Source organism: Natrix helvetica (assembly GCF_964273705.1).
Source record: "Natrix helvetica genome assembly, chromosome: W".
In the NCBI taxonomy this organism is placed as follows: domain Eukaryota; kingdom Metazoa; phylum Chordata; class Lepidosauria; order Squamata; family Natricidae; genus Natrix; species Natrix helvetica.
This window is the reverse complement of record NC_138555.1, coordinates 86,501,156-86,521,986: the sequence shown is the minus strand read 5'-3', so window position 1 is coordinate 86,521,986 and position 20,831 is coordinate 86,501,156. Positions and strand designations below refer to the sequence as shown.

The window sequence follows — 20,831 nt, the reverse complement described above, 5'->3', positions numbered from 1 at the left end:
GGACTGCAGCTGTGCTTACCCCAAAACTGCTACCCAGACATTTTCTTTTCAGCCTGGTGTTTGCCCCGTTCAATCTAGCCCAAATCCACTAGATTCTCCCCAAGAGCCATTTTTTCACACCTGAATTTTGGATGTTTGCCCCGAGACTCCGCATGCCCACTGCCCCTCCCCATGCCCACTGCCCCTCCCCCATTTTGTGTCCATTAATACTGAGCTTCACTGGGCACCTTCAGATACTCTCCTGTGAAAGGAAGGAAGGGTGAAGCAGAGGGAGTAAGGGAGGGGAATTAAGAGGGTAAGAAGGAGGAGGAGAGAGGAGGAGGGGGGAAAGAGAGCAGAAGAAGAAAGGAGGAAGGAGAGGAGGAAAGAAGAAGGCAGAGAAGGGAGGTTGAGAAGAGAGAAGGAGCAAAGGTTGTTGCAAAATAAGATGGAGGCACAGGGTGGCAAGAAAGTGACCCGAAATGTATTCTATATATTTGTAAGAAAATAATGATAGAGATTAATGATGAATAGACAAAGGTTAAGTAGCAATTATTATAAGAACGTACACTTGTGAATGAATTGGAAAGGGTGAAAACAAAGAACTTTCTAATAAAAGATACTTTCCCATGGACCGGAGGAGACTTTGGGGGGCTCCGGTCAGGCTGGGTGAAAAAAATTCCCATTTTCTGTCTGCAGACCCGACTCCTGGCAAAGCCCCAAGCGCTGCCTTGGCTGTGCCACACCCGATGCCCAGAAGCCACCCAGAGCAGAGGGGCAACCCAACCCCCGCTTTGGCCACAGGGAGAGACATCCGAACCCAGAATCAAAGCAGAAATGGGGAGGGAATGGGGGGGGAGGGATGTGGGGCTGCCACAAAGGAGACAAAAAAGGGGGGGTCAACCTATTCTCCAAATCCCCCAAAGGCAAGGCAAGAAACCAGGAGAAATTTCCTGACAGTGGGAACAATTAACCAATGGAACAGAAGTTGGTGAGCAGGGGGTTGGACTAGAAGACCTCCAAGGCCCCTTCCAACTCTGTTATTTGGCTTATTCTGAAGGATGAGAGAGAGTCCTGCCATCAGGCACTCAGGCCAACTGTCCCGCCCAAGATAAAATTTCAAACAGGCTTGTCTGGATTCCATACCACTGACCATGGATGGGCCCAGCCTGGAGAGGCCACAACAAACATAAAAAGGAAGCAAAGTGTGCTTGAGCCCGGGGGGGGGGGCAGGCACGGGGGGGGGGGTTGCAGGATGAGCATGGACAAAGTGTGCGTCACGATGGCACATGCCGTGACCGAAGTCCTGGTTCCAGTGCCAAGCCCAAGTACACAAAAAACGAAGGGTGGGGTCTTTGTGACTCTCTTTTTGGCGTCATTGTGGTTTCTGCAGCTGGCACAGATGAGAAGGGTAGAAAATGAAAATGAAGAATGGGTGAATGGTCTCTCACAGGTTACGCCCCAGGGACTTCTATCAAAGCTAAAGACAGGGTGATCACAGCCCACAAAAAGGGGGGGGGGCTTCGGGCTGCAGTGTGTCCCATTGTGACCATTAAGTCCTCTTCTTGGATTGGCTTCTCAAGCCGTCTCACAGGCCTCCTGCTAGGGAAGTAACGGTGTCTGCCTGGGGCCCTGGGAGTTCCCAGGCTGAGCAGAACACTGTTTACAGGGAGTTGGGGGGGGGCTGCAAGGGGGGGGGAACTGACCAAGGAGCTGGAAATGCCCCTGCTTCCCTTTTTCCCAAAAAGGCCGGGGTTATGTCCTGGCAGTGAGGTCCTTCTCTGTTGCTGCTCTCGCCCTCTGGAATATTATTCCCCCCGCCCCTTCAGAAAAGCCTGGCTAAAAACAGGCCAGACAGCAGCTGATCTTGCTTGGTGGCCGATTGGCCCAATGCCATAAAGATTTTGCAGCTTCTGGTGTTTTTAATCCTGGACTCTCCAGTCTTCCGTAGCCGATATTCATTTTTTTGCATTTATGTACAGATTAACAAGAGTTGAAAGGGACCTTGTAGGTCATCTAGTCCAGCCCATCCCCCTAAGCAGGAGCCTATGGCAGAGGTCTTCAAACTTGGCAACTTTAAGACTTGTGGACTTCAACTGGGAATTGAAGTCCACAAGTCTTAAAGTTGCAAAGTTTGGGGACTCCCTGCCCTACGGCCTACACCATTTCTGACCAATGGCAGCACAGTCTCTTCTTGAAAGCCTCCAGGGATGAAGCTTCCACAATTTCTGAAGGCAACTTCTGTTCCATTGGTGCATTGTCAGAAAATTCCTCCTTATTTCTAGGCTGAATCTACTAAGTTGAATCATTTACTGTTTATTCATCTCAGGAAAATCACAGCCTTTAGACAGGATATTTTATGGTAATTCGGTTCTAACCAGGAGCGTAAGAAAGCTTTGGTCGCCTTTATTATCCTTCCTGTGAGCAGAGAGGGGTTCATAGGTGGCGGCAGCCCTCCTCCAGTCCTTGGCCCTCTCTGGCAGCCTTCATCTCCAGCTGAGATCACCAGGGAAGCGGAGTGTGAGGTGGGGGGATGCCACCTGTGGGAGTCTCTTGCTTTGACTGGGTTCATGTAGCATCCACGTCCTTCCCTCCCAGATTGCAAACCTCCCACCACCATCACCACTATTCCTCTTCCCAGCAGCATACAAAAGTGAAGCAAGCTACAGGCAGCCTTAGGATCACAGCCAAGCCCCTTTTACTAGCTTTCTTGCCACAGTTGTCAAATGAATCACTGCAGCTGTTAAGTGAGTCGCACAGTCCTTAAGTAAATCTGCCTTCCCCATTGACTTTGTTTGTCAAAAGGTCACAGGAGGCGATCATGTGACCCTGGGGCACTGCGACGTCATAAATAGGAGTCATTTGCCAAGCATCTGAATTTTGATCACATGGCCATGGAGATGCCACAATGTGAAAAATGGCCAGAAGTCATTTTTTTCAGTCCTGTTGTAACTTGGGTCACGAAACGGTTGCTAAGTCAAGGACTAGCTGTATTGTATTGCAGAGGAGCTGGAAGCCACCTGGCTCCCAAGGATTTCACGGTGGCTATGAGGAGGAGAGCGAGCCTCTGAGCAGCTGGGGGGAGCCTGCCTGGCCAAGAGTGACCTTTCAGCTAGAGGGTGGGGCGAGGGCTGCCTGGAGAAACAGCGGGGGCCTTTCAGGCTTGAGCTAGTGAGCAGGAACGTTTGTGGAGCACAGCGGTTGTGCCTTGCCCCTCCCGTCTCAGGAAATGCACGCTCAGAGACGGGTCTCTGTCAGGACCGCCCAACCCCCCCTCCCTCCCAGGATAAGAGGTGGATCTCCCCGGAAGGATGGCCGAACCTGGAAAGAAGGCGCGGGCGCCTCCCTGTGGCGATCGCCGGGATGGCAGATGGGCCGCGCGGCCCGAGCACGCTTTGCGCGGCTGCTTCCCGCGGCAACCACCCCTCCCCCCCCGTCCCTTTCTTCCGGGTAACCGGATCTACCCGGCGGATTCTTGGTGTCATCTCCCGAAATACACACTCGCCGCTCTCAGGCCAGGGCTCGCTTGGGCCCCTTGCCCACCCTCCTTCTCCCTCGGCGGCGGCTGGACTCCTCCCGCAAGGGAGGCGGAGCTGCGGCAAGACTTCAGCTGGGCTGCAGAGCTGTCCACCGCGGAGGTGCTGGAGCGAGAGCCAAGGCCAGCGCCCGCTTCCCGTCCGCCTTGGAAGCCCTCTGCACGCGCTCAGAGGCAGCGCGCCATCCCTTCCGCCAGGGCTCTGAAAGACGAGGGAGAGGCCCAATTCCCTTGTTTCCGAGAACTTCGGATTTTTGGGTGCAAAAAGCTAGAAATGCGGGGTGGAGTGAAACGCCAATGCCCATTTCCATTCGCTTCGTTTCGCGACTGAACCTCCGCCGGATGGCTCAGGGCTGCCGCTGCCACGGCGGTCCTGAGCCACAATTGGCAACGGGGGGCCCCCATGGAGCTAAACCGAGAAAAACGTGCTGGGTGGCCCTTGGCCTCGGGATCGCTTCCAGCAAGGTGGGGATGGGGCGGAGCGGGCATCCTGGGGGTTGAGAATATTTGAAAGCGGAGTCACAACTGCCCAGAATTCCCAGGACTGAGGCCGCCACGCAAGTCCGCATTTCGGCTCTTTCAGCGGTCATGGAGTCCTGCAGCTGAGCAGGCCGCTGTAGACTTTCTGAAGGACGGGGCGCGAGGGGACACACACAAAGAAATGCACTTTGTGCCCCCCCCCCCATTTTGCGGTAACTGGGAGGGAATGAGGGGGAAGGGGGTCTATTTCCAGGAGCCCCAAATCTGGATCCCTCCCTCAGCCACTGCAGACCGTCGGGGATGCGGGGTCTCCCGGGAAGAAGGGGCAAAGACCAGCCCCTCCGCTGGCTAAGGGCCAAGGCTGGCCGACTTCTGCTCCCCCTCCCGCCCCGGCGGAGGAAGGGGCAAGGCTCGCGAGACGTGGTCGCGGCCGCGGGAGGCAGGGCTGGGCCGGCTGGGCTGGGGGGGCGCCGCTGCCACCGCCGGCACCGCCCGCCCGGCGTCGCAGACGCAGCCCAGCCCGCAGCAGTGGCGGAAGCAGAGGTGCCCTCCTCCTCCAAGGTAAGGGGCTGGGGGGCGCCTGTGGGGGGAAATGGTTACCGTCCGGAGAGCGCCCGCGTTAATCCTGGCCCATCTCTCCCCCGCTTCCCTCGGCGTTAGCCAGGGGCCTCGCCTCTTACAGCAAGACCCCCGTCCGGGAGCCGTCTCCCCTCCCTCTCGCAACCAGAGAGCGAAGCGGTTTCTTCGATTCTCACCCAAAGTTAGGAGGAAACCTTGACTTTCCCCCGCCCGGAGATTCCCCCCGGAGTTTGACAGAGGAGGGGCCTAGGCTTCCCTCTGGTTCTGAGCCTCTAGGAATATGCAGAGGGCCACGGCGCCCCTGATTATTCCTCCACCTGCATCCATCCCTTCCCTGGAGCAAGTCGAACCGGAGGACTGGGAGGAGGAGGCGCAGCGTCCTCGGAAAGCTAACCGGGGCGGGAGGAAGATCCGAGACCCCCAAAGGGGTCTGCCGTGCGGGATGGAGGGGCAAAGGGACCCCTGGCCGGGACCCCTGGGACTGGCAGCCATCTAGCTGTCTAGCCGTGCGCTGCCCGTGTGCTTAGGGTTCTATGCCCTCACCGCTGCGAAGTTCTCCCCAGGGCCAGCAGAGCAGCTGCAGGAAGCCGAGAAGGGGGAGCTGGGGGTGGCAGGGCTATTAAAAACCTGGACCTCCTGCGGCCGGACGAGGGGAGGGAGAGACTTCCAGAAGCGCCGAGACTAGCCGGCCCCCTCCCCCAGCCCTTCCACGCATGCTCCCGTTGGACACGTGCAACTGCTCGGCGCCTTGAGGGGGGTCTCCCAGGCATCCCCATCCCCTCTCCCGAGCGGCCAAGTCCCCCCGTCCTGCCAGGTCTCCCTTCCTGAGAGCATGTGGGGAAGGTAAAAGCGGGGGGGGGGCCTTCTCTGATGCTTGCAGGTCAGGTGAGTCTGTTTTGCCAAGCGAAGAATGGCAAGTCTACTGGGGAGGGGGGGTGCCTCTCCTATTGCAAGGTAAGGGGACCTTGGCTGAAAGGGAGCCGAGGTGGGGCTTGGGGGCTATAGGAGAAAAGGCATGGATGGAGACCCGCATGCCTTCCTTTCTTTTATGGGGATGGCCCAGCCCAAAGCAATGGGATGCCCTGCTGGCAAGCCTTGTCCGGCCTTCCAGCCTGCCAGGATGTTGGGCACTTTTCCCTGGGGCTCCAAGGCCGCCCCCTGGTCCTGTGAGGCAACTGGGAGAATCCCCCCCTGGGCAGCTCGGCTCCCTGAGCAGCATTGCTGGCAACTTCTAAACAGGCTGCTGTTCCCAGGTCAAGCAGTTACACACACACACACACACACACACACACACACAAAACACACAGCCATTAAGGATGTTGTCCTTAGGTCAAATTGCAAGAGGAAATTGCTTGCCACTCAGCCCTTAAAGAGACATCCCCACAATGCCCAAACAGTGCTTGTCTGTTCCAGTGCGAGAACTGAAGCCCCCTCCTCCTCCCTCATTTCCCCCCTCCAGGCAAGGGCTGTTTTCTCCTCTGCAGGTGGGCAATTGTGGCCCCTCTTCCTTGGGAGCTTACTTGGCCATCTTCCATAGGAAACCTGAGAGGTGGGGGGGAGGGAACCTTACCCGCTTGCCCCAAGCACAGGTGGCCACGTCTCCAGCTTCTGCAAAGGAGGAATGTGGGGGGGGGGTGCACTAGATACGCCCTCCGTCCCAAAGGCTTGGGGCGGGAATCAAGTGATATCTGTGCCTTGTGAGCTTCTCTGAGTGGCAGGCGGGGGAGGGGGCTCCTCTCAGCAGCCACCCAAGAGAAGGAAGAGTGAAGCCTTGGAGACTGTGCCCTACCTGGGTGTGGCCTCGTTTGCTGATGTGGCTCAAGCTACAGCTGCCGTGTGTCCACCCAAGGGCCACGCTTCAGGAGCCCTGGGTCTGCCCCCTCACCTGAAGGCTTCCCTCCCACCCGAGGGCACCAGGCTCACCCCTTCCCTGAGCTCCCATTCTGCAGACGGCCTGAACGAGGGGGGGTGTCTACAACTGGCAGAGGCTGCACAACCTGTGGGCACATCACCTGTGAATGGTAGGCACCTCTCACGGCAATCCTTTTCAGCTCCCCGTGTGAGGCTGGCGGTCCCTGACTCCATCACCAACCTACTAGGGGGCAGCCAGGGAAACCTTGGGCCATGGGGCAGGTGTGCCACTTTGCCACTTTGCAAAGTGTGCCACTTTGCAGCCTGTGCTAAGGACATTGGGCGCCCGAGATCAAGGTGGGCAGCAGGGAAGCAGGGATCAAGGTGGGCAGCAGGGAAGGAGCTGAGTCACAAGCAAGGCTGCATAAGGGGGGGGGCATTTGTGGGACCCATGCAAGGCAGAGGGCCAGAAGACCTACTTCCTCTGGGGCAGGAAAGCCAGGTTCTCCCTTTGGGGCAAGAGAGTGCCAGGTTCCCAAGGGTCAAAGCCAGCAATGGGCAAGGCAACCCCCTCCCCGGCTTCCTTGTGGAGGGACTGGGGGGGGCTGTTCCCAGCCCACAAGGCAAACACTCTCCTGGCTGCCGAGGCTGGCTCAGTTTTCAGCTGGTAATCCACTGTCGGGGGACGGATGACTTCCGGATGAAGCCTCCTGACAGGTCCGTGATGCCAGCGATGCCAGTGGAGCCGTTTCCCTGCCTAGCCTGGCTGGGGAAGAAGCGACAGCTGCTCCCCCACCCCCACCCCTGCCTGGGAAGCGACTACTTTGACACACACACACCCCAGCCTTGGCAGAGACGCCCGAGGCCTCAAGTGGGACCCCTGACATTCTTCCTTTCAAGGCTGTTTCCAGGCCAAGAGGGGGCGCTTCCCTTGCACATGCAGCACACACAGAGACAGACACACATACACACATAATTGTTTTGTCTCGCTTGCTGGCACTCTCACACCGGCATAGGAAGCTCTGCTGCTGGTTTATTTCTGACCTGAGTTCTTTAAATAGCCGAACAGCTGCTGGGCAACTGGCCTGGAATGGAAACGGGGTGTCCAAATTCCCCTGTTTGGAGGTCCCCTGTCCTTCCCCAGCCCTCCTGCCATTTATTTCTCCCACAAGCAGCTGCCCCAAATGAGAAGAGAAGCCCCCGGGGGAGAATCTGGAAGTAACAGAGTTCTTTCTTCAGAGATGTCTCGGCTTCCACAGACCTCCTTCCAGCCACCTGGTTCAACCCAGTTCCACGCAGGAATCCAGTCCCCATCGTCCCCAGCAGGGCCCCCTTGAACCCATGCAGCGCACAGCTCTACCTGGGTAACTTTGGTTGGCCCCCATGCCCTGGCTGGATCCAGTCTTTCCTGCATCCTACTGCATGCAAGAATTCTGTCCCCCACTCTCACCCCGGCGGTTCCATGTAGAAGCACGGGTTTTGACCGATCCTTCTGCGCTCTCCTTTGGGCGCCCCTTTGCCTGATCCTTGCAGGGGGGGCTGTCAAGCAGCAGCCATAAAGCCCCCCCCCCTTACCCCATTGTTCTGCCTCACCTGACTGTGCAGGGATGCGGCCAGGCCCTCCGCAGAGAAGCCCCTCCCCACAGCATGCTTTTTATCCAGGGCTCCAAAACATGACAAAAGCAGGCCAAATCTGAACTGGCGTAGAGTATTTTCTTTGCAAGCAACCCTTGGGGGATGCAGTGAGATACCAATTGGTTTTGCATGACCCTTTTCCAGTGTTCCGGCTCCAGAGGACATAGCGGGAGAGGCTTGTGGAGAAATACCTGGAGGGGACCCCCTGTAACAGCCGCCCATCTCCAAACTACGGACAGACTCATTCGTGGTAGGCTGACCGCACACGGACTGCAGCACCTCTGCTTTATTCTCATGGGGTCCAGAAACACCTTCCCTCCCTCCCTCCCTCCCTCCCTCCCTCCTGAAATCCCTGAGAAACCCTGCGGAGCCAGAGGGTTGGGGGGGGGCTGACCTTCTGAAGCAGCCTTGGATTACAGCCGACTGGTCACACATGCCCCTCTGAGGAGGCACCCTCTGCCCTGCCCAGCCAGCCCGCCAACCAAAAAGGCTGCACAGATGAAAGGGGGGGACCTTCCATTGCCACAGACAAAGCCTGGCAGCACCCAAAGCCCCCCCCCCATGGGGGACAGGGTCCACGCCTCGCCCTCGGCAGCCTGCTGGTAAAGGAAAAGGTTCAGGTGACGCAGCCGAGCCTTGCTGGGCTCTCCCAGGAAAGCAGAGGCTCATGGGACACAAGGAAGAAGGAGCATCCTTCCCCCCCACAGCAAATGGGGGCCTCCAATCCAGTCAGGGGGGGGGGCTGTGCCCCAAGAGCCACCAAGGAGCACAATTAACCAGGTTGGAGGTGGGCCAGGTGAATGTTCTTCTGAGACGATAGAAAGATACAGGTAATGAATACCTGGCCTACCCCCTCCGTTGCCCCAGAAAGCGCGGGGCCTTTGGCTGGCCTGTGGGCCCCAGGAGCCTCGCTAGACGGGTGGAAGGAAATGGGTCCCTTGGAAGCGAGTTCCAAACAGGCATTCTCCCCATCCTCCCCCCTTCCTGAGCCCCAGGCTGCCCCCATCCCCTCCATGGCCAGGTCTTCCTGGGCAGGGGGCAGGGGTGCCTGCTGAAGCAGGTGCCGTTTCTGCCGTTTCAGCTCCAGACCCAGAAGGGGGGAAAGGCCCTTTTCCTATGTGCTAAATCACAATACTTCCATATATGCATAATAAATAGAAAAAAAGAAGAAAAAGCACACACACCCCACAAAGGCTGGGGATGGGTGGGCAGGGGGCCAATGAACCAGACACCCCCCCCACACAAAGTGAGCCCTCTGGGGAGGGAGGGGGGCGTTTAGTATTTCTTTTGGGAGAGTGGCTTTGTGATGCTCTCAGCAGCCGGGGGGGGGGGGTCAGGGCCTCCCCCTTAACAGTCAGACCCTCTTCTGTGTGTGTGGTGGGGGGGGGAGAGGCCGCTCCTGGCTCCTCCCACAGCCACTGCTTATCTCTCGGCCTCTGATGAGCTGAGCCGCTGCCTTGGGCTGAGCTGATAGGCCATGGAAGGGTCTTTATCGGGTGGCACAGAGGGCCAGGTTGAGGAGGTGCAGTTCTCACTCTTCCCCCCTCCCCCGCAGATGCCCTCCTGCCAGCCTGGCAAGATGCCTGCGCCGTGGCCTTGGTGGCTCCAGCTCCTCCTTTGCGTCCTCTCTTCCTCCATCGCGGTCTTGCCGGGCCAGGCAGAGGAGCTGAAAGTCTCCACCGAGACGGGCTGGGTGCGTGGCGTGCGGATGCCTGTCCTGGACGGCCACGTCTCGGCCTTCCTGGGCATCCCCTTTGCAGAGCCTCCCGTGGGCAGGATGCGTTTCCTGCGCCCTGAGCCCGTCAAGCCCTGGCAGCATGTTCTGGACGCCACCGCCTACCAGCGCGCCTGCTACCAGATGGTGGACAACAGCTACCCAGGATTCCATGGCACGGAGATGTGGAACCCCAACCGGGGGATGAGCGAAGACTGCCTGTACCTCAACATCTGGGTGCCCTCCCCCCGCCCCAGGAACATCTCGGTCCTAGTCTGGATCTACGGAGGGGGCTTCTACAGCGGCTCTGCCTCCCTGGATGTCTACGACGGCCGCCTCCTGACCTATACGCAGAACGTCATCCTGGTCTCCCTCAGCTACCGCGTGGGAGCCTTCGGCTTTTTGGGCCTCTTAGGGAGCCAGGAGGCACCAGGGAACATGGGGCTGCTGGACCAGCGCTTGGCCTTACAGTGGATACAGAACAACATCCAGCATTTTGGGGGCAACCCGAACGCAGTCACCATCTTCGGGGAAAGTGCTGGGGCCGCCTCCGTGGGCATGCACCTGCTTTCTGCCCAGAGCCGCACCCTCTTCCAGCGGGTCATTCTGCAGAGCGGGGCACCCAATGCGCCGTGGGCCACCGTCACACCTGCAGAAAGTCGGCGCCGCGCAACCCTTCTGGGAAAGCAGGTGGGCTGCCACTTCACCAATGATTCTGAGCTGGTCAGTTGCTTGCGCTCCAAAACCCCTCAGCAGCTCATTGACGAGGAGTGGTCTGTCCTGCCCTACAAGAGCACTTTCCGCTTCTCCTTCGTGCCGGTCATTGACGGGGACTTCTTCCCGGACACCCCCGAGGCCATGCTCAGCACAGGCAACTTCAAGCAGACCCAAGTGCTGCTGGGCGTGGTCAAGGACGAGGGCTCCTACTTCCTGATCTATGGGCTGCCCGGCTTCAGCAAGGACAACGACAGCCTCATCAACCAAGCCGACTTCCTGGAAGGGGTGCGGATGGCCGTGCCACACGGCAACGACATCGCCACGGAGGCCGTTGTGCTCCAGTACACTGATTGGCAGGATGCAGAAAACGGGGAGAAAAATCGTGATGCCATGGATGACATTGTGGGGGACCACAACGTCATCTGCCCAGTCATGCACTTTGCCACCAGCTACGCAAAGCGCGGCAACAAGCTGTACGCCTACCTGTTCGACCACCGTGCCTCCAACCTCGCCTGGCCCCTCTGGATGGGGGTGCCCCACGGCTATGAGATCGAGTTTGTCTTTGGACTGCCGCTCAATGACACCCTGAACTACACGGCCCAAGAGAAGGAGCTGAGCCGCAGGATGATGCGTTACTGGGCCAACTTCGCCCGCACAGGGTAACGGGTGAACGGGGCGGGGAGGCAGCCAGCGTGTCCTGCCGCTGCAGAGGGGGCGGGGGCTACTGGTCAAGGAAGCGGGGGGGGCAGACAGAAACTTGGAGGACATGGAAGGAAGTGGGAGACTATAAGTGCAGGAAACAGTTGTTTGTAAAAGTAGAAATGAATGTATCGGTGGCAAGAAAACGTTTGTGCAGATCTTCAGGCTTGAAACTCAAATGAGGGACAGGGCGAGGGGTCAGTTCGGGGCCTTCGTTTTATTGCTCTGCTAGCTTTAGCAGCCACACCAGAAAAAGAGACTTTTAAAATATACTTTTAAATGTTGAGACCTCATTGGGAGGCTTGTCCCTGCACATCTGCGTGAATGCAGAATACCAGAGTTGGAAGGGACATTAAAGGTCTTCTAGTCCAGCCCCCTGCCCAGGCAGGAGGCCTTATACCAGACATCTGGCTCTAAATTGAAGATGGAAATGGGGGCAGGCCTGGAGGGGGTTGTTCCTGGCTGCACTGGATTTGGGAATGAGAGACCCCGGCAGCGTCTTGCCTGGGGAGAAGGGCCAGGCCGGGAGGGGGGAAAGTAAGATCGGGCTTTCCCACCGCCCACCAGTTGCAAAGGGCAGGAGGGAGGCCTCTGTCAATAACAGGTCTCCTTTCTGTCTCCACACAGGAGTCCCACTGACCCCACCGATAAGGACGGGGCCTGGCCCGCCTACACCACCTCCCAGCCGCAGTATGTCCAGCTCAACACCCAGCCGCTGGCCACCCACCGCAGCCTGCGTGCCCAAATCTGTGCCTTCTGGAACCACTTCCTCCCCAAACTGCTGAACGTGACAGGTGAGCCCCAGGGCGGCGGAGGGAGGGGTGCAGTGATGGGGAGGCCACATCCAAACTACCTGAAGGTGGGGAGAGCGGCTCCAAAGCAGAGTTGGCCCCCCGCCTTCCTCTTGGCCGGGGTCTCCCACTCCCTCCTTCTGCAGGCCAAGATGCCTTCTGTCCCTCTCGGTCCAGCAGACCCTCTCCTCAAGCTGCAGTCCTCTACCTCTCCCACCCACCCACCCTTCTGCAGCCTCGGGTGAGGAAGCCACTGCTGGCTTCACTCAGGTAGCATCCCTTGGGCTGCTCTGGCGGGCCACCCGCCTCCCCATCTCTCTCCCCAGCCTGCCTTGGATGCTTCATTCTCTTCTCCCTTGCAGTGTTTGCCAGTATTTACCAGGGTTCCCAATCGGGGGGCGGGACCCTCTTTGCTCCTCTGCTCTTGTCCTGAATGCCCCCTAGGTTTGGGGTGGGTGGCAGGAAGTGGCGCTGCTAGGGAAGGGAGCCCATGGGAGGAAAACTCACCGCAGCAAGAACGAGGGGAAACCAGGCGGACGGTGGGCAGGACTCCTGGAGGGGCTCTGCAGAGAGAGCAGGGAGGGGGTCCTGAGTCCCAAAAGAGCTGAAAAAGCCCCCTGGCACTTGCACGCCACCTCCCAGAGCCTGAGAAAAATCAGTCTCTATGTCTTTACGGAGCTTTCCCTGCGGCTTCCGAAGCACCAGAGGGCTGCCTTTCCAGACTTAGCCAGTGCCTCTGGAGGGGCCTTTGTGGTAGCCGAGGTGGGGGTCTCCGAGCCAGATGCGGCACAGACAAGAGAGCACAGGAGGAAGGGCGCAGCTTCTGGGCAGCGGGGACGGCCTGCTCCGGATGCTTCTTTCAGGCTCAGGGCCAGGCTAGGACCTGGCAGGGGGACGTTGGGCAGCGAGGGAGGTGGGATGGAGGGGACAAAGCGGGAGTGCAGAATCCACACCCAAGCCCACCCCACATATAGCTGGGCTGTGTTCCTTCAGCTCCTGAGGATGGCAAGATTCCAGCAGGCACTGCCCCCCCCCTCCCCAGGGGGCTAAGGGAAGATGCCTGCCTGTCCTGCAGGCAATGGCGGATGGAGAGTGGGGGAGGGGCTGGATCCCCAGCTGGGAAACAGAAGAAGAGAGGCTGCCCCCTGCCGACTGCAATGGGCCCAGCAAGGAGCAGCCTCAGCTGCCCAGGCATTTTGGAGGGCAAGCAAGCCGGGGGGGGGGGGGGGAGGCGGCGTTCAGCTCACAGTTGTGGGGCCCATGGCAAGACGGCATCAGACGGTTCAGGCCCGGTGGCTGCTGAACGAACAGAACTGAACTGAAGTGCAGGAGGTGCGGCCATTTGCCCACCAATTGTTGACTAGCAAGCCCTTACCTAGCTGGGTTGTGTTAACCAGGCAGCCGCTGGGCCAGGGGAAGGAGAAAATTGCTCCTGGCCTGGAAGGTGGCTGCTAGCAGAGGGCAAAAAGGGGAGGGGGCTTCAGGAGGATCTTTGCATCCAAAATTCACCTCTCCCTCTGCCCCTTTCAGAGGTTGCATCCTGAGCCCCCCCCCTTCCATTCTTGTGGAGCTTCCCTGGACCACAAGCTGCTTTGCAAAACCAGCCCCCCCCCTTTCCCCTTCCAAAAGAGAAATTCCCCCTCCAGAGCCATCCCTGCTGGAAACAGCCCTCCCACCACTCGGCCCTGGCACAAGGGGCAGGGAGGGGACCGCCCTGAGTGCCCCCCCAGGCTCCTGCCCAGTCAAGCCCTGAGCAGGCCGCCCCATTGCCAAGAAGCAGCCAGAGAAAACTCTTCCAGCTGGCCCTTCAGCCTGCCCCCCCCCCCAGACCCCGTTCTCACTAGATGCCCTTCCCTAACCCCTCTCTCCCTGCCCCCCCCCATGTCCCTGGATGTTGTTGTTTCCCCCTCCCCTCTTTTCTCCCTGCTGGCACCCCCCCCCCCCCCAGACAACATTGAGGAGGCCGAGAGGCAGTGGAAGCTGGAGTTCCATCTCTGGAGCGCCTACATGATGCACTGGAAGAGCCAGTTCGACCACTACAACAAGCAGGACCGCTGCTCGGAGCTGTGATGGGAGGAGCTGGCATCAGCCCCCAGACGCCCCCCTCCCCAACTTCTCTGACAAGGAGCCGGTTTGTCTCATGGTCCAAAGCGCCTGAAGGAGCCCAGCGCCAGCCCCACCCACAGCAGCAAGTTGATCTACTGCTCCTTGGGGAGACCACGGTTGCCCCTCACCGCCCCCCCCGCCCCGCCCTCCCCACCCTGTGCCCTGAGCCTGCCCTCTCAGCAGGGATTTGTACATAATATTTATTTAAAGGGGAAATGTGGTAAATATATAGCTATACATACATCTATATCTATATTTGAACTGTATATAGAAGCAGAGCTGCAGCAGATGCTGCCACAGGCGACCTCCCCCCTTCTGCTTTCTTCCAGTCGACCCCTCCCCCGCCCGTCGCAGACGGCGTTCCGCCCAGGGCTGACCGCAGCCCTCCCTCCCGCGGACTCCGGGCCTCGGGACCCGCCCGCCTCCCGCATGCCTGACCGCAGCGCGCGGAGCTCTCATCTGTGTTTAACCCCAATAAAGTGACGGATCCCGAGCGCTGGTCTCTGCCTGGCTGGGCCGAAGGGAAGGGGAAGCGGCTCGGGGGCGCGGGGCTGGACGCGTCGGCGCTGCAGGAGTCCCGGGCCGGCGCACCCTTCGCTACGTGCGGTGACCGGTGGAGGGCGGGGGGCAGCACTGACTCCCCCCACCGGGTTTGCTAGGAATCCTGCTCTAAACCCGCGGGGAGGGGCGGCACGAAGCGGCTGCAGGTGGAGCGCAGAGTCCTCGGGGCTCCGACGGCGCCTGCTTTTCACCGGGGCCAAGAGGCGGAGCCTTCGGTGCATCTCCCCTTCCTCCTCCTGCGGCTCTCCGGAGCAGCTGTCAGCGGGGCTACCGGAAGGCGACGCGCCCAATGGCTGGGCCCGCTGCGCCCAAGACCTCTTGCGCTCCCGGGATGCTGGATGGGAGCTGGAGCTTCCGCTTGTGCTGAGCCGGCCTGGAGGCGGGAACTCCGGGGGGGGGGAGACCTCTGAAAGGGGGCCGACAAAGGGGTGGGGTCGGCTCCCCCCTCCTCTCGCCCCTGCCCTCTTTTCCGGGAAGCCCGAAGTCTTGGCCTCTGCAAAGCTGGGCTGGGGGAGCTTCGTGTGCGCCCCGTCCATCAAAATCCGCAGCCTCTCGCAAAAAGAGGGAGGGGGGAGGGAGAAAGACCAGGCACCAGGGGGGGGCTAGAAGAGTTGAGGAGCTCGGGGGCTTTCCGGAACCTGCCAAATGCCAGCCAAGCTTCCTGGTGTCCCCAAGCGCCCCTTGGCCGGAGGGTAAAGGCTGGCCTTCCTGGCTCAAAGTCGCTTCGCCAGTGCTCACCCACCACTGCGGCTCAAATGAGGGCGGGGGGAGGGAGGGGGGGCAGGAAGCACCTCCGCCGGGCAGGTCACCAGGAGGGCCTCCTGTGGGAAAGGAGGGATTCTCTGGAAAGTCCCTGCCCTGCTGAAGCTCCCCTTCCTCTGGTCACTTGAAAGGTTCCTTCTCCGGGGAAGGGCTGATTGGGGATATTGGGGAGGCTTTAAGAGGGTTGTAGTTGTGTCCCCAAACAGAAAGAAAAGCGGGGGTGGGGAGCCCTAAGTCCTGGTGCTGAACCTGCACATTGTAAAGGCACAAGAGGCTGATTGTGTCACTGCTGCAAAAGTGCCAGAATCTCCCCTTCAACCTGAGAATCATAGATTGCTGGTTAAGGGGGGGGGGGGTTGGTGTGTGGGGGGGGGGAATTTGCAGGATTATTTTTCTTTCATGTGTATTTTGTGCATGTTCAAAGAACTGCTTTGTCTCTTGGGATAGCCAGAGCCCCCTTCTCTCCCCCCCCCCCATTTTGGCATCTCTGTATTAAAGTGAAAGCCCACTTCTCTCTTCACCCACACAGGGGGGAGGGAGGGTCCAGGAGTGGGCTAGATGGGAGGAGGCAGCAGCAGGGGAGACCATGGGAGGCACTTCCTCAAACCAGCCTTGGGCGTGAGGATGGGTGGGGGCTTTCCTGTGAGTTGTGCAGATAGGGGTCACGAAGGAACTCTGGGGTTAGGGCTTCCTCCCTGCCACCGGATTGGCCTTTCCTGCCTTCTCCCCCCCCCCCCCAATTCTTTCCCATAGAGCCCCTGAATCTGTGAGTCTGAGGGAAAAGAAAGGCGCTCAGACACGCTCGCCATGGGCCTCTGCCCACCCTCAGGGGCAGTCTGGTATTGCCCAGCCTAGCCCCATGTGGAAGGACACCCCTGTCCCGCAGCTGCTGCTGCTGCAGCTGGAAATGGGGGCTTGCACAGGGGCCCTGGCCCTGGGGGTCAAGCCACCTTTGCTGCCCTCTAACCCTTCCCTGCTGCCTGGAGAGGGCCAGGCCAGGGTGGGGGCAGGAATGGGGCTTGTGTGGCGAGGGGATCGGGGTGTGTGGGGGAGCTCCCTTCCGTGGGGTGGCCTGTTCCAGGACTCTGCAGCGCCAGGCATGGCAGGAGCTGCTGCTGCTGCTGCAGAGCAGCTGGTAAACCAGGCTCTGATTTCACATCGGCAGATTCATGAGGGGAGCTAGCACACGGCTGCGTGCGCAGGCACACACACACAAACACACACACACACACACGTTTCAACACCACTATGGCCTTGTATGTTAAGAAAAGAGCCACGCAGCGCCCTCCCCAGATGGGAGCCATGGGGGTCCAGGGCCACGGGGGAGCCCTGCACAGGCCAGGGCTTTTGGGCGCTGCTTGCAGAGACAAAGTGACCGTTTGAAACGCTGGGGGGCTGCCAAGCCAGTCGCACAAGTTGGCACCGCGACAAAGTCAGCTGGGGACGTTAAAGCTGGCGGGAGAGCCGTTGCAAAGCTCATTTTTTTGCTAGAAAACGGCTGTCTGGATCCGCTCCAAATTTTACACACATCCAGGGGGCCTCCCGCTCTCCCCTCTGAATTTTTTTCAGATTTTTTCCACCACCCCAAAGGGGTTTATTCAAGTGTAGAAAGTTGCGTAGGGGGAAAAAGGATCAGTTGCCCTGTTGTTTTTTTTTCCTTTCTCTCTCTGTCTCGTTGCCTTCCCCAATTGCAGCACGGAAGGGGCTGGCGGCTCTGGGGGGGGGGGTGCAGGGGAACCCTCTTATTTTCCTTATTTTTTTTTCCCAATTCTGGATTCCCTGAAAAGAGGTGGCAAATCTTTGGGGCGAACTGGAAGGAGCTCCCCAACTTCCCTAGTTGGAGCAGGAAGAGGGACAAATGCTCCCTTTTTGGGGGGTGGGGGACCCGCTGCCCATGGATCCAGAGAACCGAGTGCCAAGATCGGGTGGCAGAATGGCACACCCCAGCCTTGGCTTGCCGTGGCTGCAATATATTTTTTAAGGGCTAAATTTAAGACTTCTGGAAAACCCGATCCCTGATCATCTGGAGGGGGCCAGGGTCTGCATAGCAGGTAAGCTGGGGGGGGGGGGGTTGTAAAGGGATGGGGGGTGGTGTGTCTCTGGCTCAGAAGGGGTGCTAGGCCAGAGGCAGGCAGGGCTCTCGGCTCGGTGCCCAGAACGACACCCTGACTCTACAGGGAAGGCTAGCAGGCCCTCGTCCAGCATTCGCCCGTCAGAAAACGGGGGACACTGCCCCTTGCATGAACCCCCAAATGGCCACGACGGTCCCCCACCAGTAGTCAATTGGAGTGGGAAAGGCGGGGGTGGAAGCAGCCTTGGAAAAAGAGCCCACTCGTGCCCTGAGTGAAAAGGGGGCCAAAGGAGACTCCCTCCTCAGAACTCTTTCTCTCGAGTTGGGTGGGGACTTTGTCCCGCCGCCTAAAAAAGCACTGCACCCTCATCCGCCCCCCCCCCGCCCTCGGGTCTCCAGAATTTTCTTTTAAGCTGGTCAGCCACTCCATGGCCTCCCCAAACTTTGCGGCAAACTGATGCAATCGCCCCACTTCCAGGAGGGGCGGTGGGTGGGGGCGTCAGGGTTCCCCCAGACAATGGCAGAAGCCTCCCTCTGCTCTTCCTGCCCCCCATCCAAGCCCTTGGGGACATGTGGGGGGGCAGGGGCTGGTGTAGTGTTGCCAGTGGGGGTGAGGGGGAACTTGGGAGGTAGAATCAAGATGGCAGACGAGGCCCGGATTTTTTCCCCCGGACTACCATCCAATTGGCCCCTCCCCATCCTATTTTTGGGGCTGGACACTCTCAGCCGGAATTTAACCCAAAACTCCAGGTGTGTTCAAAAGCTTCCTCCCAAATCTTCGATTGAGCAGGTTGCAGGCTGACTTTTCCTCCCCCAAGGGGCCACAGCTGAGAAAAGGCCAGGCTGCCCTTCCTTCCCTGCCCGCCCTCCCCCAACAGGAGAAAAGCCGCAGCCCATTCCTGCAAATCTCACCTGCGGAGGCCCACTTGGGAACTGGGCATGGCTCTAGGGGGGGTGGGCAGGGAGAGGGGAGAAAAACAAAGAGCTCTGCACGTGGCCATAGGGCAGTCAGGCAAGCCCCACCCATCAGGAGCAGCCCAGGCTCCTACTGCCCCATTGTAGGACTTTTTTGAGGGGGGGGAAGACAGGTCTTGGCAGCTGACATGACCTCTCCTGCAGAATGCCTGAGGCTTCCTCACCCTCTGGGCTTGTGAGGGGCAAAGGGGCACCAGGCCGCAACTCATCTGCTCCCCGGATTATGCAACTGCAGGCTGGCAGGGGAAGGACGACCTTACGCTGAAGGGGGGGGGGAGGGGGGAAGGGTGTCAATCCAAGCCAGCTTGGCCCTCGTCTCCATTTTCCACTCAGCAGGAAGTGGGCTGCATCCCTTCTTTGGGCAAGTTTGGTTTCTTCTGGCAAACTTGGGCATCCCTGGTGTTGGGACCACCACCAGCTTCTCCAGCTGTCCGCCATGGCCTGGCTGCCCTCGTGACCTCCGTCCGTCCCATAGCCCTGGAGTTCAGGGGTAGTGGGGTGGAAGCAAGGGGAAAACTGTGCCTCTGGGCACCCCCCCTCTTCTTGGTCCTGAGGGCTGCTGGGAAATCAAACGGAGGCAGGGGAGGGGCTGCGAAGGACAAGGGGGAGGCAGCCCAGGAGGCCAAGTGGGAGGCAGGGGGGCCACTTCTTGGTGCAAGGGTTCCTCTGTGTCACACGCACGCGCACACACACAGCCTTTCCAAGTCATTGACGCTGGCGCACGCAACAGCAGCACAACATGGTTTGTTGGCAAACAGGAATACACAACCCATTTTGTGGTGCTAACGCGAGCGGCCAGGACGCCTTCGACACCCCCTCCCACCTCTCCAGGAACAAGGTGGGGGCAAGGAGGACTCGCGGGGGGGGGGGGCACACACACACACACCCGCCCGCCCACCTGCTCTGCCAGCCCAGCTCTAGCAGCACCTCAATACTGGCACCTCTGTTGCTGGCGGCCAGTGTTCCCGGTGCTGCTGGAGAGAGGGGGGGCCCTGCCGCCAGGTCACCCTCCTGGCCCCCAACAAACACACCCGGGAGAGCCAAGCACAGCACAGCAGCCTTTATTGGGCTCCAGGAAAAGAAGAAGCAGAGACCCGGTGGAGCGCCCCCTACCGCCAGGCCCTGTCCGAGGTAGGGAGGCAGAAGCTGGGGAGAGGGACGGGGGCTCAGCGGGACAGCAGCGGCAGATCGGCTCCGCCGGGCGTCAGGAGGAATCCGGGCTCCAGGTTCAGGCTGTCTGCAAGAGAGAGAGAGAGAGAGAGAAAGGGGGGAGAGGAAGGGGGAGAGCGCTAGGGGGGGCGGGACGCCCCTCTCGCCCCCACTTCCCGCCCTTACCCTGGTCGAAGCTGAGCTTCTTAGCCATCGGGGGCGCCTCTTCCCCCAGCCCCTCGCCCTCCTCCCGGGGAGCGTCGGCGTCGTTGAGGGCGCTGAGGGTCAGGTCCGCCTTGGGCTTCTTGGCGGCGGGCGGCTCGGGCAGCGGGGTGGCGGCCGGGGGCGGCTTGCGGCCGGGGGGCTTCTTGGGGGAGTCGGCGGGGGCCGGCGGGGGCAGCCCGGAGTCCTCGTAAGCCTTGCGCTTGGCGGCCGCCTTCAGCTGAGCCCTGCGGGGGGGGAAGCGGTCAGCGGGAGGGGGGAGGGGGAGGGGCGCGGGGGGAGGGGCGTGGGCGGGGCTTACACGGTGCGGTCCTTGATGAGGGCGCTGATGCGGTGCAGGTCGTCGCCGAAGCGCTGCACGGAGGCCCGCAGGAGGGCGATCTCGGCGTCCGTCCACTTGGCCCTGCGGGACGCGGACAGTCAGCGCCCCGGCCTCCCCTCCCCTCCCTCCGCCCTCCCCCTCCGGGACTCCCGCTCACCCGGCCGGGGAGGAGTCGGCCACCGGGTGCAGCTGCATCGTCAGTTCGCCCAGCTTGGTGAAGGCGGCGCCGGCCGCGGAGAAGATCTCGCCCACCTGCGGTCGGGAAAGGCGGTCAGCCGGGGCCGCGGGCGCTCTGCACACCCTCAGAAGCGCCCTCGCCCTGGCCGCCGGGTACCTTGGTGGAGGCGGAGGTCATAGTGGCGGCGGTTCCCTCGGCGGAGCGCCCGTACGCATGCGCTCTTCCGCCAAGGCGCTCCTTCGGGAAACTCTATGATGCCAGGCATCACGTGGGAAGCCCCCGGTCCTGCGCCGGCCGCGGACGATGGGACCGAGGGCTCTTCGGCCCTTCGTGCGAGCGGCAACGGGGCCCGTCGTTCCCCAGGGAGGAACCCCGGCCCGCGTCGCTTCCCCCCCTTCATTCCCCCCCCGCAGAAGGCAATTCTGCCAGGAAGAAAACCCCCCGGACCCCCCCTTCAGGAAACCCTCCGGCAGCCTCCCCCTCCTCTCCCCCGCAGGACCCCCCC

The 20,831-nt window shown here is 60.3% G+C and overlaps 2 protein-coding genes across 8 annotated transcripts; one reads left to right on the top strand and one right to left on the bottom strand.

Annotated features, from left to right (window-relative positions):
- Positions 1-4,296: 4,296 nt before the first annotated feature.
- On the top strand, positions 4,297-14,574 carry LOC309400725 (acetylcholinesterase). Of its 4 annotated transcripts, none has more exons than XM_081969369.1 (5): positions 4,335-4,555; positions 8,204-8,309; positions 9,615-11,149; positions 11,817-11,983; positions 14,416-14,574. In XM_081969369.1, the coding sequence occupies exons 3-5, from the start codon at positions 9,615-9,617 to the stop codon at positions 14,460-14,462; spliced, it is 1,749 nt and encodes a 582-aa protein (XP_081825495.1). In that variant the 5' UTR covers positions 4,335-4,555; positions 8,204-8,309; the 3' UTR covers positions 14,463-14,574. The 4 variants fall into 4 exon arrangements, with proteins under 4 accessions (XP_081825494.1, XP_081825495.1, XP_081825492.1 ...); XM_081969366.1 differs by having other exon boundaries at positions 4,348-4,555; positions 13,929-14,558; XM_081969367.1 differs by lacking the exon at positions 4,335-4,555 and adding an exon at positions 4,622-5,416 and having other exon boundaries at positions 13,929-14,558.
- Positions 14,575-19,500: 4,926 nt separating this feature from the next.
- LOC309400517 (BPTF-associated chromatin complex component 1-like) lies at positions 19,501-20,805 on the bottom strand. 4 transcript variants are annotated; one of them, XM_081969064.1, is made up of 5 exons: positions 20,483-20,805; positions 20,306-20,400; positions 20,128-20,229; positions 19,791-20,053; positions 19,501-19,692 (listed from the first exon to the last, which is right to left on the bottom strand). In XM_081969064.1, the coding sequence occupies exons 1-5, from the start codon at positions 20,501-20,503 to the stop codon at positions 19,622-19,624; spliced, it is 552 nt and encodes a 183-aa protein (XP_081825190.1). In that variant the 5' UTR covers positions 20,504-20,805; the 3' UTR covers positions 19,501-19,621. The 4 variants fall into 4 exon arrangements, with proteins under 4 accessions (XP_081825190.1, XP_081825191.1, XP_081825189.1 ...); XM_081969065.1 differs by having other exon boundaries at positions 19,501-19,688; XM_081969063.1 differs by having other exon boundaries at positions 19,501-20,053.
- Between the last annotated feature and the right edge of the window lie 26 nt (positions 20,806-20,831).